The sequence below is a fragment of the Diabrotica undecimpunctata genome, chromosome 8 (genome assembly GCF_040954645.1).
Source record: "Diabrotica undecimpunctata isolate CICGRU chromosome 8, icDiaUnde3, whole genome shotgun sequence".
Lineage (NCBI taxonomy): Eukaryota > Metazoa > Arthropoda > Insecta > Coleoptera > Chrysomelidae > Diabrotica > Diabrotica undecimpunctata.
In genome coordinates, this window is record NC_092810.1 from 63,660,350 (window position 1) to 63,682,839 (window position 22,490).

At 32.0% G+C, this 22,490-nt stretch overlaps 1 protein-coding gene and 1 long non-coding RNA gene across 2 annotated transcripts in view; one reads left to right on the forward strand and one right to left on the reverse strand.

Annotated features, from left to right (window-relative positions):
- The window catches only part of LOC140447633 (uncharacterized), a 453,196-nt gene that overhangs the window by 157,243 nt on the left and 273,463 nt on the right, over nucleotides 1-22,490 (reverse strand). The window contains exon 4 of the mRNA XM_072540392.1: nucleotides 10,085-10,284. Within this exon, the coding sequence (XP_072396493.1) occupies nucleotides 10,085-10,284 (200 nt within the window). The remainder of the gene's footprint in view (nucleotides 1-10,084; nucleotides 10,285-22,490) is intronic.
- LOC140448429 (uncharacterized) lies at nucleotides 10,819-11,467 on the forward strand. Its single transcript, XR_011951709.1, has 3 exons — nucleotides 10,819-10,901; nucleotides 11,069-11,191; nucleotides 11,255-11,467. It is a non-coding gene; the product is annotated as an uncharacterized lncRNA (long non-coding RNA).

The following is a 22,490-nucleotide window of genomic DNA, read 5'->3' on the forward strand; positions in this document are numbered from 1 at the left end:
AATTTTTGACCCGTTTTAAAGTGGAAAATGATCTTTCTCCAGTTGCGTTAGTAACCATCAACGATAAGAAGATTCTAAGTGCTATTTCTACGTCTGGAAATGTTGCAATTATATTATTTTTATACAAAAGCTCCATCACAAAAGTAGCACTGTGAATTGTTGGATTTTTATACTCAACTTGGCCTAGTAGTGACATTATAAAATGTTTTAATTGAATACACTCACTTGCTAGAGATGTATCCAAGTCATTCGAATAAATATTCACTAATACCGACGCTTTGTCTGAAATCACGTTATCCTCTGAAAGAGGTAGAGAAAATAAAAATGAGAAAGTGATGGCAATATCTTCATAAGCTTTTTCTCTAGATTTCAGATTATTTGCCAAATAATCAATTATTTTATACAGCACTTGGGTTCTAATCTTATTTTGCGGTGTAACGATCTCTTCTGTATGTGCTTCGTCAAACTGTAATTTTCTTTTGCAACTTCTAATTCATTTGCTGTATTCCGTTTGTTGTGATAAGAGCTGCCCTTTTTTTTTCAAATAAATTACATTTATCACGAAGAGACTCGTAAAAATGTTGTAATGAGGTATACAAAGACGAACATGTATGTAAGTCCATATTTGCGCTTTGTAAAGATTTACTCGCTAGGTAAGTTCTTTCCAGTAATTCGAAATAAAAGGCAACATAAATACCAAATTCTAACGTAGCCATCTTTTCGTGTAAACTGTTTGCTTGACAGCGAACTGGCATATTCTCGTCGTCGTTAGAGGATAACTCTAACAGTGTTTGCTGTATATCTTGATAGCATAAATTAAGAGCTTTTAATGCATTAAATCGTCCTGATCATCGAGTCACATTAACTCTTTTTGGAACAAATGTTGTATGGCCAAAAATTTTCAATAGATCAGTGAGTCGTTTCCATCTGTAAGTAGAAGATGAGAAAAAAACATAAATTTCTTCAGCAACTAAAAAAAACAAGTACTTTCCATAGTGAATTTTGCTGCATGTTCCACAATCAAATTTAGGGAATGGGCTGCACATGGTACGTATTTTGCCAAACTATTCCTAGATTTTATTCGGGCTTGGAGACCGATATAAACGCCAGACATGTTATTCGCATTGTCATACGATTGTCCCCTGCAGTCATCGATATTTATATTCAGGTTGGACAAAATTTTTACAATGCTGGCTTCCATATCGTCGACTTTGTGGCCAGTGTTGTCTAAAAACTGTATGAACCTCTCGACAGGTGTTCCGGTGTCCGAGAAATACCTAATAATGAATGTCAGTTGATCTGTACGTGTTATATCAGGCGTAGAGTCAACACTGATTGAATAATATTTGCCACAATTAATTTGTTTTACAATTTCTTCTAATATGTGGTCCAAAAGCACTTGCAAAAATTCAAAACAAATCATTTTTGATAAATAAGATACTGAACCACAACCTTTTGAAGCATATTTTTCAATATGTTCTTTTAAAAGAGGATCATATTCCACCAACAACTCTAGTAATCCAAGGTAGTTGCCATTGCTAGTAGAACCAAATTTTTCGTCGGTTCCTTTAAAAGGTAGTCCCCTACTAGCTAAGAATTTTATGACACTAACGACTCTTTGTAATATGTTTCGCCAATATGTGGTCTCATGTTCAATCTGTTGCCGCAGAGAATCATCGATCTTTCTCATACTCAATGAATTTCTTGAAATAAAATTTTTTAAGATGTTCTAAATGAACGACTGACCTTTTAGGACTGTCACATTTTTCTTTAGCCTTTTTCCAGTCGTCAAATCCAGTAAAAAATGAAAAAGTGCAATTTTCGCTTGAAATATATGCAAAATAAAGAGCCTGTGCTTTTGGAATAAACTAACCAGTCACGCCGAATTTTTTCACCATTCTTTAAAGCTTTATAGAATAGTGATTTAATGCAGATTTTTTTTTGAAGATTCAAGTGAAGATGTGAAGTCTAAAGAATTAAGATCCTGTGTGTTGAATTCTTTTAGCACTTCATCTACACAATTTCTTGGCCAGAATTTTGGATCTTGTAAATTAACTCGATTAACACCACTTTTGACTAGAGGTTGACGTTCAGAAGAACTCTTTTCAGGATGTAACTCGATATCACAAAGTGGGTCTGAATTTGCTGTGGATGAACCATGTCGACGTGATGAAGATCCTGCTGCAAATTTTATTTTATTAAAAAAGTAACTAAAACACTCAAATAAACCTACCTTCTAAAACATCTGAAACTGTTGCAATTGAATCGTCTTGAAAAGAAGTGCTCGTTGGTATACTATCTTGCCTGGATTGGGTAAAAAAAAGCTGAATCTTGGTTTTTTTTAATACTGCATTTAATTTTTGTTGTTTTTCTAACTTTTTTCGTTTCCAAAATGCACCTCCTTAATTTCCGCTCATTTTTTAGAAACGCCACGAAAACACTTCACTAATAAATAAGTAAAATTTGAAACCACTCTCGAAAACTGCGCTAACACGACTGACGACATGGCGTGTTGGAGTCGGACACGCTGCCGCCAGGCGCAGTGGCGTTAGCCAATCTGGAAACATGAAACGTATTTTTGTGCGCCCTTATGGCACGGATCTTATCGGTGACGAGACGAAGTTTTATTACCATGCTATTTCAGAAAATCAACCCCATAAATTTGAAATATTCACATATAGAATTAAAACGTGATGGGAGCGACGTACCGCCTCTCCAAATTTACCGCCGGGGGCTAATAGTCCCATAGCCCCCCACTTAATCTGGCACTGCGTACTATAATAATGCAATTATTATGAATATAACTTATCGATTACGTAAATATTATATTGTAACTAATGAGTTATTAAATTCAAATAATTTTTAATAGCGACCTTTTTTTTAATTTTTATATTTTGATTTATATTTAAAAATTAGATTATTTTGTAATTTTTGTTTGTTATATTTCAGTAGGAACATAAAACTTATTAATAAAAAATCTGCAATCTATAGTTCTTCTCTGTACAAAACAAAATATTCTAGGTATATAAAACCTTATACTAAAAGAAAAGTTGTAATATTTTCTACAGAATACAATACTAATATACAGGGTGATCTGTTAAGAACATGAAAAGGTTTTCTATTTGAAAATAGTGATCACACTATATTGTATGGCTCGATTTAAAAGATATTAAATTATTAAGAATTACACTACATTAGAAAATCTTTGACGTATTATTTATATTTTCATTACCTTGAAAATCTAATTCACAGCCCTTTAAATATTACCATTTTACTCAATAAAAGTGTAAATAGTTTAAAAATTAATAACCTGACGCCTATAAAACCTTTTCTTTTTATTTTTAAAAAATATATTTAAAAATGCCTTAATATGCAGGGTGTTCCATTTAAAAAAACACAACTTTGGTTCATTCCGTTGTTCTGACTGACCCTGTATAATCGAAAATACATTCAAATTATAGATGTCTTTGTTATACACTCTGTATATTAATAGTTATTGATTTTCTTAAAAATAATAGCTGATCTAGCATTCAGACACGTATATTTATATGTTCAACAGCATTCCCCTCGTCTTTCTCTAAAGACGAAAGAACTATCAACTCACATAACAAACATAAAATATTGTTTGATATGAAATCATTAGATAATTTTATCCATTAGAACATAATTTTTTAATTTGAAGGAACGGTAACAAAATATTTACAAGAAATCGGTTTTTGTTATGTCTGACCTTGAATATATCAAATTGTCTTACGAAATTTTAGGTGATTTTTGGACTTACTATTATCCTAAATCAAAGATTTACATAATAATTGTGTATTTTATTTGTAGAATGCGGAAATATACATAGACAAGATACTAATAATAGCAATCATTATAAAATTTATCATCGTACACAAATTATATTATTTGATCATAATATCATTTTAAAATCGAGATTTTCTAGTTTGTCTTTAATGGTTCAAATTCCAAAAATACAATAATGCGAAGACCATAATAAAGTTGAAGGCCTTTATCACGCGGTAATCTACTGCACATTTTTACAGTATTCGATTTAAGCGTTTAAAAAGTAATGTGTCCCTCCTATATTCATTCTCGATTAAAAAAAAAACAAGTAGCCGGAATATTTTCTACAAAAATAATTGTAATTGTAGATATATTTGATGGATCCACGCAATATGAACACTGTTCAAATTCTATTTAAACACAATTTAAATACGTTATTAAACATATTCTCTAAAAATATCCAAATCCTAGCCCTCGCCGACACCCTATCCCAAATATACCAATCCTTCGCGGGATATTCCACAATAGATTGTTCCCGCTGCGAAATATCTCATGGTTACCTCATCATAATTAAATATGATATACCATTTATACTCACAAAATCCATTCCCAAATCACCTTTACCGATGAAGACTTTCTGGAAATTAACTATCACCTAGACTGCGGCATGAAACTGATTATAATACCTAAATATAAACATCTCCTATAACCCTTATCACAAACCCTGCTTGACTGTAGCCTCCAGCAGTAATAAAATCAACATGCTCGGAAACTTTAACGCTAAGCGCACACAATTTGGCAACAAACCATAAAGGCACCGACCTCAGGGACCTATTCCGTGGCCTACCACTCCACAAATCCAAAATGTCATGAATCAACTTGGCATATCCATTACTGACCAAATCATATGCAGAGTCAGTATGGTAGCTAGACTCGGTCATTGCCTAAAGGCCAAATTGGCAAAGTAATGGCATGTCTCGCAATACAGAAAACCAAAAATGGTATATCGATGGAAGGCAACCGTATATACGTATTTCTGACAATTAGTCGTCTTCAGTACGGTGCAGCCAAGGGTGGATTCTTGGATATAAACCGCCAACAAGAAAAACTTGTTCATTACGTCAGGTTCATTACTTCAAGATTGTTATATCAAAACTGAGCAAATTATTAGATCACAAGTTGTTAAAGAAGTAAAAAATATCTGTATTACTACTGACCTCTGGACATATGGAGTAACTGAGAGTTACATCGCATTAACAGGACAATATTTAACCGAAAATTTAGAATTTAGAACGGTTTTATTAGGCTGCTGCCATTTTTCTGGAAACCATAATTCAGAAAACATCGCTTTCGAAATTAGTGAAATTATTAATCAGTGGGGTCTAAAACGAAAAGTAAATTTTGCAGTAACTGATAATGCCCCAAATATGGTCAAAGCTATTAAAGATGTTTTGGAATGAAAACATTTAAATTGTTTTGTTCATACGTTAAATTTATTGGTGGAGGACGCAATTAAATGCTGTCGTGTAGAAATAGATAAAATAAAAAGTCTTTTTTTCGACAATTCGGCGAAAAACACATTTCAAAAAAAGTACCTTATCTTCAGAAAGGCTTTTTAAGTATCAATTACAAAATAACAAAGTTCCCAAACGACCAATCCAAGACGTGGAAACTAGGTAGAACTTCACCTACTACATCTTAAAAAGAATGACCGAGTTAGAAGAGTCAATCCGTTCCACATTGGTATTAGTTAATACAGACTTAGACTTAGACTACATCTAAATAATGAAGACTGGATTATTTGTTCTAAACTTTCCCAAATTTTACGGCCTTTTAAAGAAATAACAAGTACAATGAGTCGCCAAAAATAATTGAAGGGTAGTTCAGTGATTGTTATGGTACGCTGCCTGCAAGAATCTTGCAATAAAATTTTAGCAAACGGTAACCTTACATCCATAGTATCCGACGTAGTACAATTACTAATATCGGGTTGTATTGTTTAGTTTATTTTTTAAGTTATAATAAATATATCCTTCATTAGTTTCTTTCACTTTAATAAATATTGTGTATAAACGATAATAGCCATTATGTTTGTTTATGTAGGTACTCTCTTACTTGAAACTACTGTTAAACAATCATAGTAAGTTGTTTACGAAAATCGGTTTAAGATAAAAACTTTAAAGACCCACCTCTACTCGTTACCTCTGTCCTTAGTTTGATTCGGTGCTTTGGCGAATCGAGAGATCGGGAAACGAGACGTTGCCAAATAATTTTATATGAAGAATATTTTATTGTGGCATCATATGCAGTTTATTATTTTTAATAGAAATAAGGCACAATGTGACTTTAAAATAAGCTTATTTTGATGTTTAGATTTTTAATTCGGAAATCGTACTTAAAATACGAAACATTAAGAAATTTTATTTATATAAAACGATTTCCGAAGTGGAAATCAAAATGTTATATTACACTTATTGTAAAGTAAAATTGTGGCATATTCCCAATAAAAAACAGTAAGCTGCCATTTAAATCCATTTCGCCCAAATTTGATTATCTTAGAACATTGGTCAAATGCTAAAAAGACAACAGGTCAAATAAAACCAATAAGTTTGGCAACGTTGAATTTCCCTTTTTTATTATTTCAACTCATTCATTTTCGGCGATATAAAGGGCTGACCTAATATACCTCTCTCTTTTTAAACAGGTGTTTCTCACTCCATCTCACGTAAGGTCCATACCGACCATAAACTTTTACCTATACTGTATATATATATATATATATATATATATATATATATATATATATATATATATAATATAAAATTAGTATTTCTTGGGTTTAGGTTCAATAAGTAATATTAAATTTGGGACTGGGTTTTATTATGCCATTGAAATTAACGATTCGGCAGGAAACCCTGGCCTTTGTCAAGATTCTAAAATGTACAAGATTAGGAACAAAAAGTTATTGTAAAATATATAAAAAACTTACCAAAACGTAAAACGAGACACTGACATTAATGAATTGACAGAAGTAAAAATTGATATCTGATATCTCATGGTTTACTGTCATTAACACGTTCGCCACGTACGTGGTTTCGGTAAATCTATTTCAGGGCCGGAAACTATTTATTGTAAAATAAGCTTTTGAATGATCTATGCTATGATTTCCTGTATTTATTATGTATTTTTACATCCAAGGTGGTTTTTTTTTTTTAATTTGGGTGTGTACTGTAGGCGGTTCATGACGGCGTTGATGGAGTTTTTTTATTCGTAGCCGACATGTACCGCTGACGGTACACGTTATTTCAATGTAGTGATTTATTATTATTATTGCATTGTATAGTATTGTATTGTATTATTATTGTTATGTTTACGTTTGTATTAACTCTAGTTTTTTGTTTCAGATATTTTTGTGAAAAAGTGATTTATAAACTAAAAAAGTAAATAGTAAAGTTAGTGTCATAAACTAGACTCTGTTTTTGAAAGAATGTTTACCAGGACTGATAGAATTTTGCTCGCAGCTAAACAAGCTGCAAAAGTCGTTTCACCACTACAAAACAACACAACTACAACAGTGATTGAATCTGCTTCAACGACAGCTAGTACAAGTGTCAGATGTTGCAGAAATTCTTGTAGCAGAAACAATAAGAGAACAACAAGAACCCACAGCTGGCCCTTCAAGAATACAAACGCCAAGTCAACAACAGCATACCTTTGACTGGTCACATGAGAACAGCGATCCTTTTGAAGATTCCGGAAATTCATATGTTCCAAGTGACTTTGACGATAACAGTGATGCGGATAGCGTTGATGATATTCAATCAAATCACGACAGTGACACAGCTGATGATGAAAATATACCTGTTCAACCTGTGCATACACCTATAATTACTTGGGGAACATGTGGAAATATTTCTCACCATATTGAATTTTCCGGTCAGTGTGGAACGGAAACAAACGGGACTGATCTGTCTTCTCCCTACAAAATATACCGCCAATTTATAGATGATAATATTCTTGATACAATAGTGAACGAGACAAATAGATATGCGTCGCAATATATACAAAACCATGAACTCTCTCGCAGGTTTGTACGTCAGTGGGGAGAAACAGATCGGGATGAACTTCGAAAGTTGATAATGGGTATAAATCATCTCCCATAGATGCGACTGTATTGGTCACAGAATAAAAAGTACAAAAATGACCTATCTGTAGCAGCATAAAACGTGATCGGTTCGATTTGCTTATGAAGTTCATTCATTTTTACGATAATGTTGGTGGTTCCCAAAATAGTGATAGACTACAAAAAATCAGAAATGTATTGGACATGATTATCAATAATTTCCAGAAAACTCTAAAACCACATAAAGAGGTTGTAATTGATAAGTCCATGGTGCCCTGGAGAGGCAGACTTGTCTTCCGGCAATATTTGCCTGCCAAAGCACACAAATACGGGATCAAAAGTTATGCACAACTGACGGTTACACTTACAACATGAATTTATATTGTGGCAAAAATGAGATGAATAATAGTAGGCATGGTCACACTTTTGATGTAACAGTAAGACTCATGGAAGGTCTGCTAAACGAAGGCCGAATTTTATATGCCGATAACTTTTATAATAGCGTTACTTTATCGGAGTACTTTCTACGACAAAATACCTATACCTGTGGTACATTACGAGCAAATCGTAAAGGAAATCCAAAAGATGTTTGTCTAAAAAAAATCAAAATAGGCGAAATATTTGGACAAGAAAATAGCAACGGAGTACGAGTTTTTAAATGGCAAGATAAAAGATCGGTCCTCATGATAAGCAGTGTACCTCAGCACATGGACGAATTAGTCTCCACTGGGTCAAAGGACAGGATGGGCGAAAACAAACTGAAGCCAAAATCGGTAATAGATTATAACAAAGCCAAAAAGGGTATTGATATTTCGGACCAGATGTCTTCCTATTATACTTGTCTTCGGAAGTCCATGAAGTGGTATAAGAAGGCTATGTTCGAAGTTATTCTTGGAACCTGTGTGGTAAACTCATAGGTAATTTACAACAGAAATAAACAAAAAAAGATAGACATGCTAAAATTCAGGGAAGAAATAATAGATAAACTTCTAGACTGCGAAGAGAATGAAACAGAAGCAGAGGATCATGAGGATGTAGATGATCAAAGAAAGGGCAAGAAAAAAATAACTCATAAACTGAAGAGAGTCGAGGGAAACTTTACAAAAAATCGCAAAAGATGCACTGTCTGCTATGATAAGATTCAACGAGAAAAGGGGACTAAAGAAGCCAGACTTAAAACTAAACGAATAATTACTTACTGTGACAGCTGTCCAGATGCACCGCCAATGTGTTTGGATTGTTTTAACCAAAAACATGCATAATTCGCGGACAGTGTCTTTACTTTTGAAAATTATTTTAGTTATGTTTTAGCTGATTTTATGTTGAATTTTGAAGCTAGTTTTAAGAATAATAATAATATTTTTATTTGATTTTTTTTAACGACATACATTGATTGCACAGATTAAATTTTAAAAAAAATTGTAGTTTGCGTTGCATCCCCCAAATTTGTAACAATCACGAAACGAACGTAGGGTCGTTTATACACAACCTTTAGGTACAGCCGTAGACCACTATCTATTTCCTTCACACAACCGTTGAGTTTGTATGATACATACATTGATTGCATAGATTAAATTTCAGAAAAAATGTAGTTTGCGCTGCATCCCCCAAATTTGTAACAATCTCGAAACGAACGTAGGGTCGTTTATACACAACCTTTAGGTACAGCCGTAGACCACTATCTATTTCCTTCACACAGCCGTTGAGTTTGTATGATACGATATATCGTCACTATGCCCTGTACCATATACGGTACATGCCGTCTGTTGGCGATGGCCGGCATGTACCGTATACGGTACACTTCGTCGCGAACGTGTTAATATATAATTATTTTTGATGGGGCGTATCGTTGGTATTTTCGAAAAAGGTAAAGGGGAGATATATTATACCTTTAAGAGTCTTTTATGGTGTTATATTTATTATTATTTAAATCAAATTGAAATACATTTTATTTAGGTTCTGTGTATCTTTCCTGTCATTGATTCTTTTTACCTTTTTCGACTATATGTGAGTTACATTTCAAAAGATGAAGAACATTCTTTTATAAAACAGACAGTTAAAGATATGTTCTAATGATCTAATGGTAAATATAAAAGTCTAAGCAAATAAATGAGCAGAGCTAAATAAAATAACCTACATATAAATATATTATATTAGAACATAAAGAAATATTACCTGGACCTGTCCGTGATGAATATCATCAAGTATTGCATGATCTTGTGATAAAGATCTGGTAGTAAGCTTTTTACGTCGTCGTTTGTGCATCGTTAGAAATTTGCCGTGACAAACAGGGACCGGCACTGTTGTCATGGCATCCAGAAGAGCCCAGTCTTCTTTGGAAAAAACGTGCTGCATTGTGGGAGTTTCCGATAAAGCTGCAAAAAAAAATAATAATATTACAAAATATTCGATTTTGAAGCATTGTAAGAAATAATTTAAGATTAAGATATTAATTCAACGATATAAATATTTATTTAAAATCGTCATAAGAATTTATTCTGTTGTAAGTCAAGTCGTACAGGACAAAGTTTTGAACACTCATTTAATGTATTAATGTAATTAATTTAATTTATATATATATATATATATATATATATATATATATATATATATATATATATATATATATATATATATATATATATATATAGTTCGTTCGCTGTATCTTTGTACATGTATGAAATTATTCACGAACTATTTTTAAATTTTGTTACATTCCTACTCACAGAATATAAAATATTGAAATTAAGCCGCTTGTCCAACATTTAATAATATATCAGACAAAGACAGTAATATAACAACAGTTTGCGATAAATTCTCATCATTGAACCTGGTTATTGTCAACTTCACAGCGTTTTGGTGTTTACAAAAATTATATTCATATTGTTTAATTTTTATTTTTAATTTATATTTTCGTGCCTTGAGTTTATAAATTTTCTCAAAAAGAGTTGTTATAACGACCAACTGTTCACTTAGTGTTGGATTCCTTGATGTACATAAGTACAAATTTTGCAGTTACATTTTCTTACCTTTAATTTGACGTATCATTTTTGAATCTGGCTAAAACTCTGTCTAACGGATCGATATAAAACATTTTTTGTTGTCATAAATATCAAACAAATATCAAACAGAATCTTTTTTCAAGGTTTTTATTTTTAGAATATGCCTGGAAATACATTAAATTCTCAATCCCAGCAACTCGTGCTGAATTTGTATGAATATTTTGAGTTGGAAAAAAGGAACGGAGGACCCTTATTGGCATCTTTGGCTTGTGTTCAAGAGGTATTGTAATAAATTGTATGTTGTTTAATAATTTACCTATCATGTAATTGTTTTTAATTTAAGAGGGTAGCTGCTGCCTTGAAAATATCACGGCGTACAGTATGTACAATTAAAAAACGAAAAGAAAGCAATCCTGTTCTTTCAAGTCCAGGCAAAAGGACGACAACTGATCTGCCTGAACGAACTAAAATGGCAATACGAAACACTGTGTACAATATGTACCTACAAAGTAAGTATAAGTTGATATTGTACAAAATAAAAACGATCTGGTTTATACCCCAGCCAATAGATGTTTCATCAAAATTAACACTTCTAAAATAAAGATTCACTATTATTATTATTCGCGTCTGAGTTATTTTAATTGTTCTAATACTTTAAAATTAAAAGAAAGTATTCTTTCTCCAACAAACTGAATTATAATGTCTATAGGAAATCCACAACTACAGATGGTCTGATTAATTTTCATTACAACCATCCATTCTCTCATAAAATATAAGCATTTAATAGTTTTTAAATTAGACACAGTGCTTGTAGAAGAATTTAAATAAAATTTTTATGTACCTACCTCCGATTTTTTTCTAAATTCTTATTTTAGAGCTCAAAAGAAGATGTATGCAAAAAACAAAATCATGTAGGTGGCGCATATAATAAAAATAGAAATTAAAGAGAATTGAGTGGTTTTATGTAGTTTAATAGTATTTAATGATAATATTGATTTTTAAAAAATAGTACAATAACATTCTAACATGTATCAACAATTATTTTATGACGATTTGAAATATAATTAATCTTGAATGAATACATATATAATACATATTATATATATATATATATATATATATATATATATATATATATATATATATATATATATATATAATTATATAATCTAGGCAATCAATCAAAACATAATATGCTATTCATAAATGTAAAGAATTACATACACATGTACTTCTCAAAAGGATTTTAAACTAATCTTTTTCATCCTTTCATGTTTTGTAATTATTCCATATCGCCTTGAAGTCGCAATGAACAGCTTTCATTTCCTGCTCCAAGAAATATCCAAGAGCTTGTCCATAGTACTCACAAAATTCGACTATGTGCTCAAACATAACATGGAGTTTTGGAGTTTTCGGTAGTCATTTCCTACAAACATAGAATGTCTTCCTTGATTACATTTTTGCGATACATTACATTGTTTTGTCTATTTTAAAGCAATGTTTTGATGTGAAGCTATCATTTTATCGAATATTGTATTAACTGCTCCTATTAAAAGATGTAGTTCTGGTGGTGGTATGTAGTACAAAATTGTTTGTTCTAAAATCGGAAGTAATGGCATATTAATGCAGTTTTTAAAACTTTTCGCCGTTTTTTTCTTACATTTTTCAGATTTTAACCATTTTTCACAATTATTTTTACATTCGATTAATATTTTTGGAGCTCCAACTATATTCAAGATATTGACTTTGAATCACAATAGGGACAGAGATGAGTACAAGAGTTAGACATCAAGCAACAAATCATTTGTCATAATGTTGATTAATTTTTAATTTCATTCACAAAAGGAAAATATTGGTCTAGTTCTGTTGAACGCCAGAAGCTAAACATATAATATATAATTTCTTTACTCCAGAATCAGCAAATATTTTATTATAATTTTTTCTTGTATATTTAACTTCTTTCTCAGTATTTACATTTTGAAGTTTGAAGAGACATGCAGATTTTTAAAAATCCCCCACGTCTATTAATGCCAAATTTAATATCACCACCACTTAAATTTCTTTGTTTTATTACAAAATTGAGTCCACCCAAATTTTTACAAATTATAGCCTTTCCTAGTGCATTGGTAATTTTATTCTTCAATTCGCTACATTAATTAAAGCTAAATATTACAAAAAATGTCTAGCGTATGACTATTGTCAATAATCTTCTTCTGATAATTTTTTTCAAAAGTAATAATTGACGTATTACTTTCAATTTTAATAGCAGCAGTCAGTTCAAATAATTTTCTCTCACTTAAATTTGGATTTCTTTTAATTTAATTTAATGTGTTATTTGAAATTCTACTTTTCTTTGCTTTTTTATTCTCATCAGGCACCAATTCAACTGCAATAGTTTTCCATGTTTTTGAGACATTCTTTTCTGCTCACTTTCACTGTTAGATGAATTTTCAATATTATTCTTGGCAGGAACGCGATCTTTTAAAATATCTACTACTAAATGTTCTTTTTTTCTCTCATTTTTCTTAAACACGTTATTTTTAATATTATTCAATTTCGCATACACTTAATCCCCTTCCTATAGGAGAAAGACACTTATAACACCGTTTCTTCCTAGTCCTTTTTTTATATTAGTACTCTTTTTAACTACATTTTCAGGAGCTTTTTTACTGTGTAACATAAATAACTCTGGCACTCATTAACCACACTTGCAGTACAGGATCTTAAATTCCGGGCACGTCTAATCGACAAAAATTTTTGTATACTTGATTCTAAATAAATCGATTAATGATTTTTTACAGCAAAACAAAGATATCTTATACGATTTCCTTCACGAACAAAACTTTTTGAATAATTGGAAAAAACCATTTTTAAACAAAGTATAATTTTTTCAATACAATCAGTATGACATTATATTATAATCATAACTGCATTGAACTCTATGGTTGTACGCACGCGCGAATGTTAATAATACACAAGAATTATTATAATAAGAAATATTAGCTAAATTGACCTGTTAGACAAAATTAAAACACATATTTTAATTTTACTATGTATATTTTTAAAATATGTAAAGATTGGATATTATCAAGGCTTTTCAAAACTGTTCTAAACAGTTCGTTTGTCGTGTAACCAAGCCACTACCTTGGTTCCTTGCATTATATTTTGTAGGAATTTATATTTTTCCCAACAATAGATAGCCGAAATATTTAGTAAATCTTTTCACTTTTTTATATTTAGTATTATAACAAAAAGTAATGGTGTATTATTTAGAAAAATGACTTATTTATAATTAGATGATATATAGATAATTTAAACAAAACTACAAAGCAAAAGTTAAACCTTGAAGAGGATGTCATAAAGTAAAAGTTAAATAATTAATTAAAAAGGTGTACAAAGTTGTCAAAAAAAAAACATAAATGTCCAACTACTTAATGAAAAAGAAGGCAGAGTTTTCCTGCCGGTTCCGGTTAGACCTGGAACCGAAGGAGAACTTCTTCTTAGATGAAATAAATCTCAATGATTGGTAGAAATGATATTCCAAAGAAAAACAAAAGTCCTTATTAAGGAAAAACTAGAAACTGAAATAATAGGAAAAATTGGAGAAGACCAAGCAGGGTTTACAATAGGAAAATCATGCCTAGATCATACGTACACATTAGAACAACTGATAGAGAAGAAAATGGCAAAAGGTAGACCGGTCCATCTGGCCTTTGTTGATCTAAAGAAAGCATAGAACTCAATACCTAGAGTCAAATTATGGGAAGCAATGAATGATCTCGGAATCCGACAAACACTAATAAAAGCAGTTAAAGCACTATACAAAGAAAACAAAGTAGCTATTAAATGTGGAAATAAAGCCTACAATCCATTTAAGACGACAAAAGGACTTCTACAAGGCTGTGCTACGTCCCCTACTCTGTTTAAAATATTCTTGGAAAAGACACTCAAACCGTGGAGGAGAAAGTGCGAAGGAATGGGCATACCAGTAAGAGACGAATACCTATACACCTTAAGTTTTGCCGACGATCAAGTAGTCATCGCACAAGATGAAGAAGATCTCAGCTTTATGCTCAGAAAACTAGAAGAAGAATATAAAAACAACGGAATGGAAATAAACTTAGAGAAAACCGAATACCTAACAACAGAAGAAGATATAAACAACAGACTGAGACAAACAAGAAACTGTATAAGACAACTAAACTCAGTGTTGTGGGATAAGAACATTACGATAAAGACAAAAAAGAGAATATATAATACCCTGACAAGAAGTATCCTGACATATGGGTCCGAAAACTGGACAATAAACAAGAGAAATAGAGGTAGAATAAGAGCAGTAGAAATGGAGTTCCTGAGGAGAAGCTGTAGACTTACAAAAAGAGACAGAATTAAAAACGCAGAGATTAAGCGGAGAATGGGAGTGCAATCAGACATAATCGACTATATAGAGGAGAAGAGACTATCCTGGTACGGCCACGTCAGAAGAGCGGACAGAGGACGCTGGATAAACAAAATCACAGAATGAAGCCCGATTGGAAGAAGAAAGAGAGGAAGACCTTAAAGGTCATTCAGAAATGAAATCGACGAGGCTATGGAGAAAAGAACCCTGCGAGATGGAGACTGGAATGACAGGGAAAATTGGAGAAAACGGTTGAGTGAAGGAAGACAGTGAAAACTGTGGAAATCCTTAGTAGTAGTAGTAACAAAAGTCCTAACTTAAGTATCCCAAATTGTTCTGTGTGTCATTCTTCGTTCTCTTACAAATATGATGTTCTTGTGGTATTTATTTAGGGTTAATCGGCTAAAAAATATAACTCCTGTTAATTTCAGTTCTAGTTATGTAAGAAAAAAGGGAAGAGAAAAACAAACAAGGTTTTTGAGCTTATAGACAGTGATAAAAGTTCGCACAAGCAATTGATTTGGTGCTGAAAAAACTTAATGATACGAAATTTTGCTACGACCTTGGGTCACCTGGAATAATTATATGATTGGCGGTATCGAAAATTAAAATAAAATTGCCAGAGAATAGATTATTCTAAATATTTTTGTAGAATATAGATTATTTAATAATGAAAAAGGAAGGAAACGTGACAATAAATTATTATAAAGATGTCAGTGGATATTCTAAAATGGCTGTATATACATATTTTAGAAGTTACTCACCGGGCCCAATTAAGATGGAATCCAAAATTAACAAAACCATAATTTCACACAAAAACCAAAGATACTATATTCCAAACTAAAATTTTTAATTCTTGAAAAAAACTAAACTAAATACTAAATATTTCAACTAAATTAGGTACCCACCGGCGCTGGTGCTACCACGTAGAAGATTCGACCAGAATTGAATACGTTCCCGTCGCGTAGATGCAACTTTCAGAATCTTACCGGTTGGTCTTATCTTATCCATCGCCTTTCTCCGCCAAGCACGTATTCCTATATTTGTCATGTCTTCATCGATGTTATCATGGAACCTTGTTCTGGGCCCTCCTATTCTTCTCTGACCAATGGGTCTATCAAGGAGCATTTTTCTAGACGGGTAATTTTGTGCCATCCGCATTACTTACCCTATCCACCTCAGACGTCCTATCTTAATATGTTTTACGATATCAGGTTCCTGGTATATTCTATAAAGTTCCAAGTTGTATCGTCTTCTCCACACTCCATTTTCATTAACTGCTCTATAGATTCGCCTTAGTACTTTTCTTTCGAAACATTCTAACATGTTTTCATTATTTTTTGTTTAAGGCCAGGTCTCTGAACCATATGTTAGGACTGGGCGTATTATTGTTTTGTAGAGTTTTATTTTGTAATTGTGTATTTAAGGAGGAGATTGAGTCCAAAATAGAATCTGTTGGCCGTGCAATTTCTGTGTTTTATCTCTGCGGTAGTATTATTTTCAGTGTTCAGGGGCGCTGCCAGGTATACAAATTCGTTCACTGGTTCGATGACGTTTTCTCTAAGAAGTGGTCGTAGTATTTGTGGTTGCGTGATTATTTTCATATACTTCGTTTTGTTGGTGTTTATTATTAAACCCATTTTTGAAGCTGATTCCTTGAATGCTACATACGCCTCTCGTACTATGATTTACAATATTCCAATCATTAGGGAGGGATTTCTGTGTCCATATTTCTTTTATAAGCTGCTGTAATGCCATTATGGTATCGTGTCCACCACATTTATATGGTTCAGCTGGGATATTATCTATTCCGGGTGATTTGTTTCGGGCTAGTTTTTTAACTGCATCTTTAACTTCAAGAATAGTTGGTGGTTCCTCTTCCTTCTCGACTGTTCCCCTTACCTTATCTCTTTCGTCTTCCAGGTTTTCTTCTTCTTCCTCTATACTAAGTGCCTGGTTAAAGTATTCCCCCCATCTATTCAATACATCTTTTCGTGTTGTTAATAGGTTGCCTTCTGCATTGTCTTGTGGTTGCCTTGAATTCTTTTCTATTGGTGATCTGCTTGAGAGGACCACCATACAGTAATTTACTAAAGACATAATTTTGACATTCGTATCCATAGGGGGAGACCTATACCACGAGTATTAAACGCTTTATAAAAAAGGACTTTGCAATTGCAATACATCTTCGAAATTCAACGTTTTGGACACTTGTTTCATTCATCGTATTTTCAAAGTATTTGTTATTCTTAATTTTTTCGATGGCTGTGTTATTTATTCTAATGTTTTTATTATGAATTGGATTCTAATACTTAGTTTTCTTGACATTAAACCTATAATAATTGCACGTTCTGGTCACAACTTCCAGAAAAAGTTGAAGATCTTCCGTTATTCTTGATAACGGCGCAGTATCGACTATATATCTAATATTTTTAGGACTTATCGGTTGACGAGTATTCCTTTCTTTGCGCTTAATAGAACTTCCTGGCAAATATGTTCACTATAAAAACAAAAATCGCTGTGTAGGTACATTAAGAATAAACAGAACCTCCCCCTCTCCCTTTTCAAGAAACCTAACTCTGTATCGTGAAATCTCTGTCCAAAAAATAAAATATACTACTGTCAGATGAACTCATCTTAAAAATACTGACAATACCAATATTCCTTATAAATATTGTCAGATAAGTTAAATAGTTATCCAAATTGTCAGCATGGGTGATTCAATTACGGGGAATTTTTTGTTTTATTTCCAACCAAAAAATTTTATTTACTATCTTTAATGAGAATTAACCACAACTTAAGTTGAAAAAAAATTATTTGGACGTTTTAATTATGGAACCTGGTTAATTCTCATTAAAAATAGTAAATAATATCAAATGCCGCAAGAAAATAACTTCAGAACAATATTAAAAAAGTTTATTTTAAAAAGTAATTTGTTTCGAACGATGTATTTTAAATAGCAAATTCTATTGAGTTGCACATTATGGTTTATAAATTATCTAAACGGTCTGTTATGTCTACTAAATACGATTTATATTAAAAAAAACGTATTTTATTTCATCTATCAACAAATTTAAGACTAAAACTGTATTTCAAATTTAGTTATGTTCATATTATTATATTATTAAGTTTATATAGTTTTCATAATTATTACATTCCTATTATTCTAAATTACGATTGATTTATCTTTTCTCATTTTGTATAATTTCTCTTTTGTTCGATTTACTCTTTCAAAAAATCCAGAGCCGTCTCTGTTTGTAATGAGTGGTGTCTACGTACTAGAAGTTAGCAATGTCTGTGGTTGTATATTTTGCGAGCAACAAATAATTAAACCAAAAATCTGGAACCAGTAACTAAATAATGCGACTATATAGTAAAATATTCTCATATTTTAAGATAATTCTATCTGTTAGATTAAAAATTTTGTTACAGTTAGTTTACCAATTTAGTGTAGTGAAAACGTAATACTGACCTCGAAAAAGTTTATTTACGTTACTTGCTGCACCATACATACATATTTCACAACAAATAATAGGACCGGCCTTCTTTATATTTATAAAACTTTATCACACAATTTTCAATACACGTTTTAAATAATTCTACAACTATAACTGTTCAGACTACATTTTAGATAATATTCCACGCTATCATTACAAAAGCAGTAAGTTTTCATATCTGTTGAATATCGTTTCCTTATTGCATGTGGAGCGGGGAGTGCAATTAGTTGAAATTAGTAGGTACCAAGTAGGTACATAGGTAAGTATAGGTAAAAATATAAGTTTTAATATAATAACGGAGAGGAATATAAGAAATGTAGATCTTTACAATAGGGGAACTATCTTTGATAAATCGCAAATTATGGCATACGCTAATGATCTAGACCTGATCACCCGTACTGATCAAAGGGAAATTAAAGTAATGATAGCCATACCAAATAGCAGAGCTAAACATTTAAACACTAACCAAAACTTTAGTGTGGAAAACTGGGAGGTTGTAAACGAATTTTCATATCTAGGCTCCGTCATAACGAATGATAATTCCACAAAAGAGAAAACAAAACATATTACTAGCGAAAAGTCTAAGTCAAAAAAATAAGCTAAAGACGAGGGAGCGATAAAGATTGCAGGGGCAAATTGAAAATCATTTGTAATGTACAGAAACAAATTTAAAAAACAGATTAAGAAAAGACAAGGTTGAACTGGGGCTGTAGTACTACTGATAATGATGATAAGATTCGATGTCTCCTTGATACAAGAGCCCTGGATGTAACAGAGGATTTAAGAGCTTATATATAGCAGATCGGCCGAAGTCTTGAGAACTTATATAATAGTTAATGGAAGATTTGTGTTGAAATATTGATATCAACTAAACTAAATTTAAATATTAGGGCTATGTGTCATTTACAGTAAGTTAAGGTTGGTATAATGTAAACAGTCAATCGTATTTACTTTTGGAACAAAATAAAGTCAGTCTTAACTGTATACTCTACTGGTTCGTTTGGTTCGCAAGATGATAAGAGCAGCTATGTTACTGGTTTAAGAAGCTGGAAGGCTCGGGTTTGATTCCTAGCACTTATACCAAGAAATTTTTTTTATTTCTAATTTAAATATTAAGCCAGCACCATGCTTCGGATGACATATAAAGCCGTCGGTACTGGCCACGCAAGTAGTCCTTACGTCATGTGACGGGCGATTGCGCGATCTAACTCTAGACGTAAGCCAGAAGGTTACACCAACTTAAAAATATTATTACTTTTAAATATTATCAGCTATTTCGTCAGTTCCTTCGCTCATATTTTATTGTCACTGTTATCACTTTTAATTAAAGAAATATACAATAAACTAAACAATATCACTGCATACGATGCACTCATACCGAGTGAGAGAAGACTCAACGTCACACCAGCAGCCGGTCTGACTCGCCGCATTAGATGTTTTAGATCAATACTCCTAACAATTGTTTTGGTAAGCTAAAATGTGCATAGTGTTTCCAAAGTAATCTAAAATATTTTGAAGGCAATTCATCATTATATGTTAAGATTTAATATTCTTATATGGACGTCAACCGTTATATCTATGGGAAACAAATTTTAGCCAGATGCGCGTTACCGGGAGAAAATATTGGTATAAAATGAGATAAAACACCTGCTGCTCAAAGAAACTCAATTGCACAGATATAGTTGTCGACGTGTAGCGAGGTTTGATTCCCTCTTTTTTAGAATCGACCGGATGCCTGTGCAAAGTGTTTTAATTGGGAAACAGTTCGTTAGTAGAGTGTAGAGTATATTTGCTGAAATTGGTGGTTGTAAATATTGCGTACGATAACAACACCGATTTTGTAGAAAGTGTCAGTGAGAGTGCCGGTGTTAATGTATTTCCTGACGAAAACAGTACCCGTAAAACAGATTCGAATGCATTTAAATGGTAAAACACAGCAAGTATATTTCATGTGTACAGAAATGCAGATAAGAAATCCGGCTTTAATAAAAAACTTTTAGTACAAGAAACTTCTTATTTAACAAAAATTCCTCTTTAAAACTGAATAAAAATTAGTTCAAAATGACCCTATTATTGCAAGAAGCGATGTGACCATACATTTTCAAAACCTATAGATGCTTCACTTATAAAACTATTGAAAACCACAATATACGATTGCTACAAGAGCAATGAACAACATACAATAGAAATGATAAGACAGAAATTGGAAAGAATCGGTCGGAACATGAACTACTGTCAGAAAACTCTTGAAAATTAGATAAAGAAAATAGGCTTTAAATTTAAAACAATAAATAAACATCAAGAAGTTATAGAAAGACAAAGAATAGTCAACAGACGTAATATATACCTAGAGCAAATTATTAAATATAGGCAAGAAAGTATGCGAATTAACTACTTAGACGAAACTTGTATGCCATCCACTTTACAGTTAAGAAAGAAGTGAGGTATGGGTTCCATCCAAAAAATAAAGAATTATAACGTTGACTACCACAGGAGTATGGAAGCTCAAATTTTTGAAGATTGGTTGGAAAACTAACTGATCCCCAACTAGGAGCCAAATATTGAAGAAGTGCTTGACAACGCTTTCTAACAATCCCGACAGCTCAGTAAGATACCAAATACATTTTCAAAGAAAGAAGACCTGCAGAGGTTTTTAATGAAAAATGATTTGTATTTCGAAGATTTTTGTACCAAAAAAAAACAGCTTATTGAAGTTCTACACACGAAGCAATTTAACAAATTATACGCCCTAGAGAGTATTACCGAAAAGCATGGACACACTATAGTATTCTTTAAAGAACAATTTAATTAAATTCAATGTTTGACCTACTCTTTTCAATGATCTTATTTTAATTTTTAATCTAGGAAATCAAGTAACAGTAAAAAAGATAACAGAAAATAAGTAAGAAATACGAGCTTACAGACATTTATAGGTTATTTTTATATTATACAAAAATATTTAATGTCATTTGTCAAAATAAAAGATTTATTTAACATGTTAGTAATAACTAGCTTTTAGACATACGAAGTATTTTGTAATTTATTAAAGGATCGTATATTAAAGGCGGCTGTCATCTTACGGTTTCAACTGTCTAATGTCAGTATTGATAGATTGACATAACGACATTGCTGATGTCTGTAAAGTTAGCATATCTATTTTATAAGGCCGAATTCAGACCAACACTACAATTTATTGCTAATTTATTACGGAAAGAAAACAATTATTCCTGTAACCATTTCTGAGAAACAATGATTATGCTATTATGTAAAGCTAGCATAGCCATAGCTATATCTAGGCAAGGAAAAGGGGTCCAGGCGGCATATCTTAATGCTAATTAACTGCTGTTGATTTGTATTTTAACCAATCCCAAAAAACTACACCATCATCCCCTAGCTCAAAACACACTCCCGTAAAACCGAGATATCGGAGAAAAATCGAACCGTTGCGTTGCCAAGTAACCATGATTATGCTAACTTTACGAATGCTTTACGGTAAACCTAACATTACCAAGTTATAAGGCATGTAAATATATTTCTTAAATTTGATAAGAAGGTAATTGAGGTAATTAAACAAGAACCATCTAATATTACCAAATAACACAGAATCCCATAAACATTCGAAACCAACTATGGGAAGAAATAAATACCGCAGCAGTTTCTTTAGAACCAATGATGCTATTTAA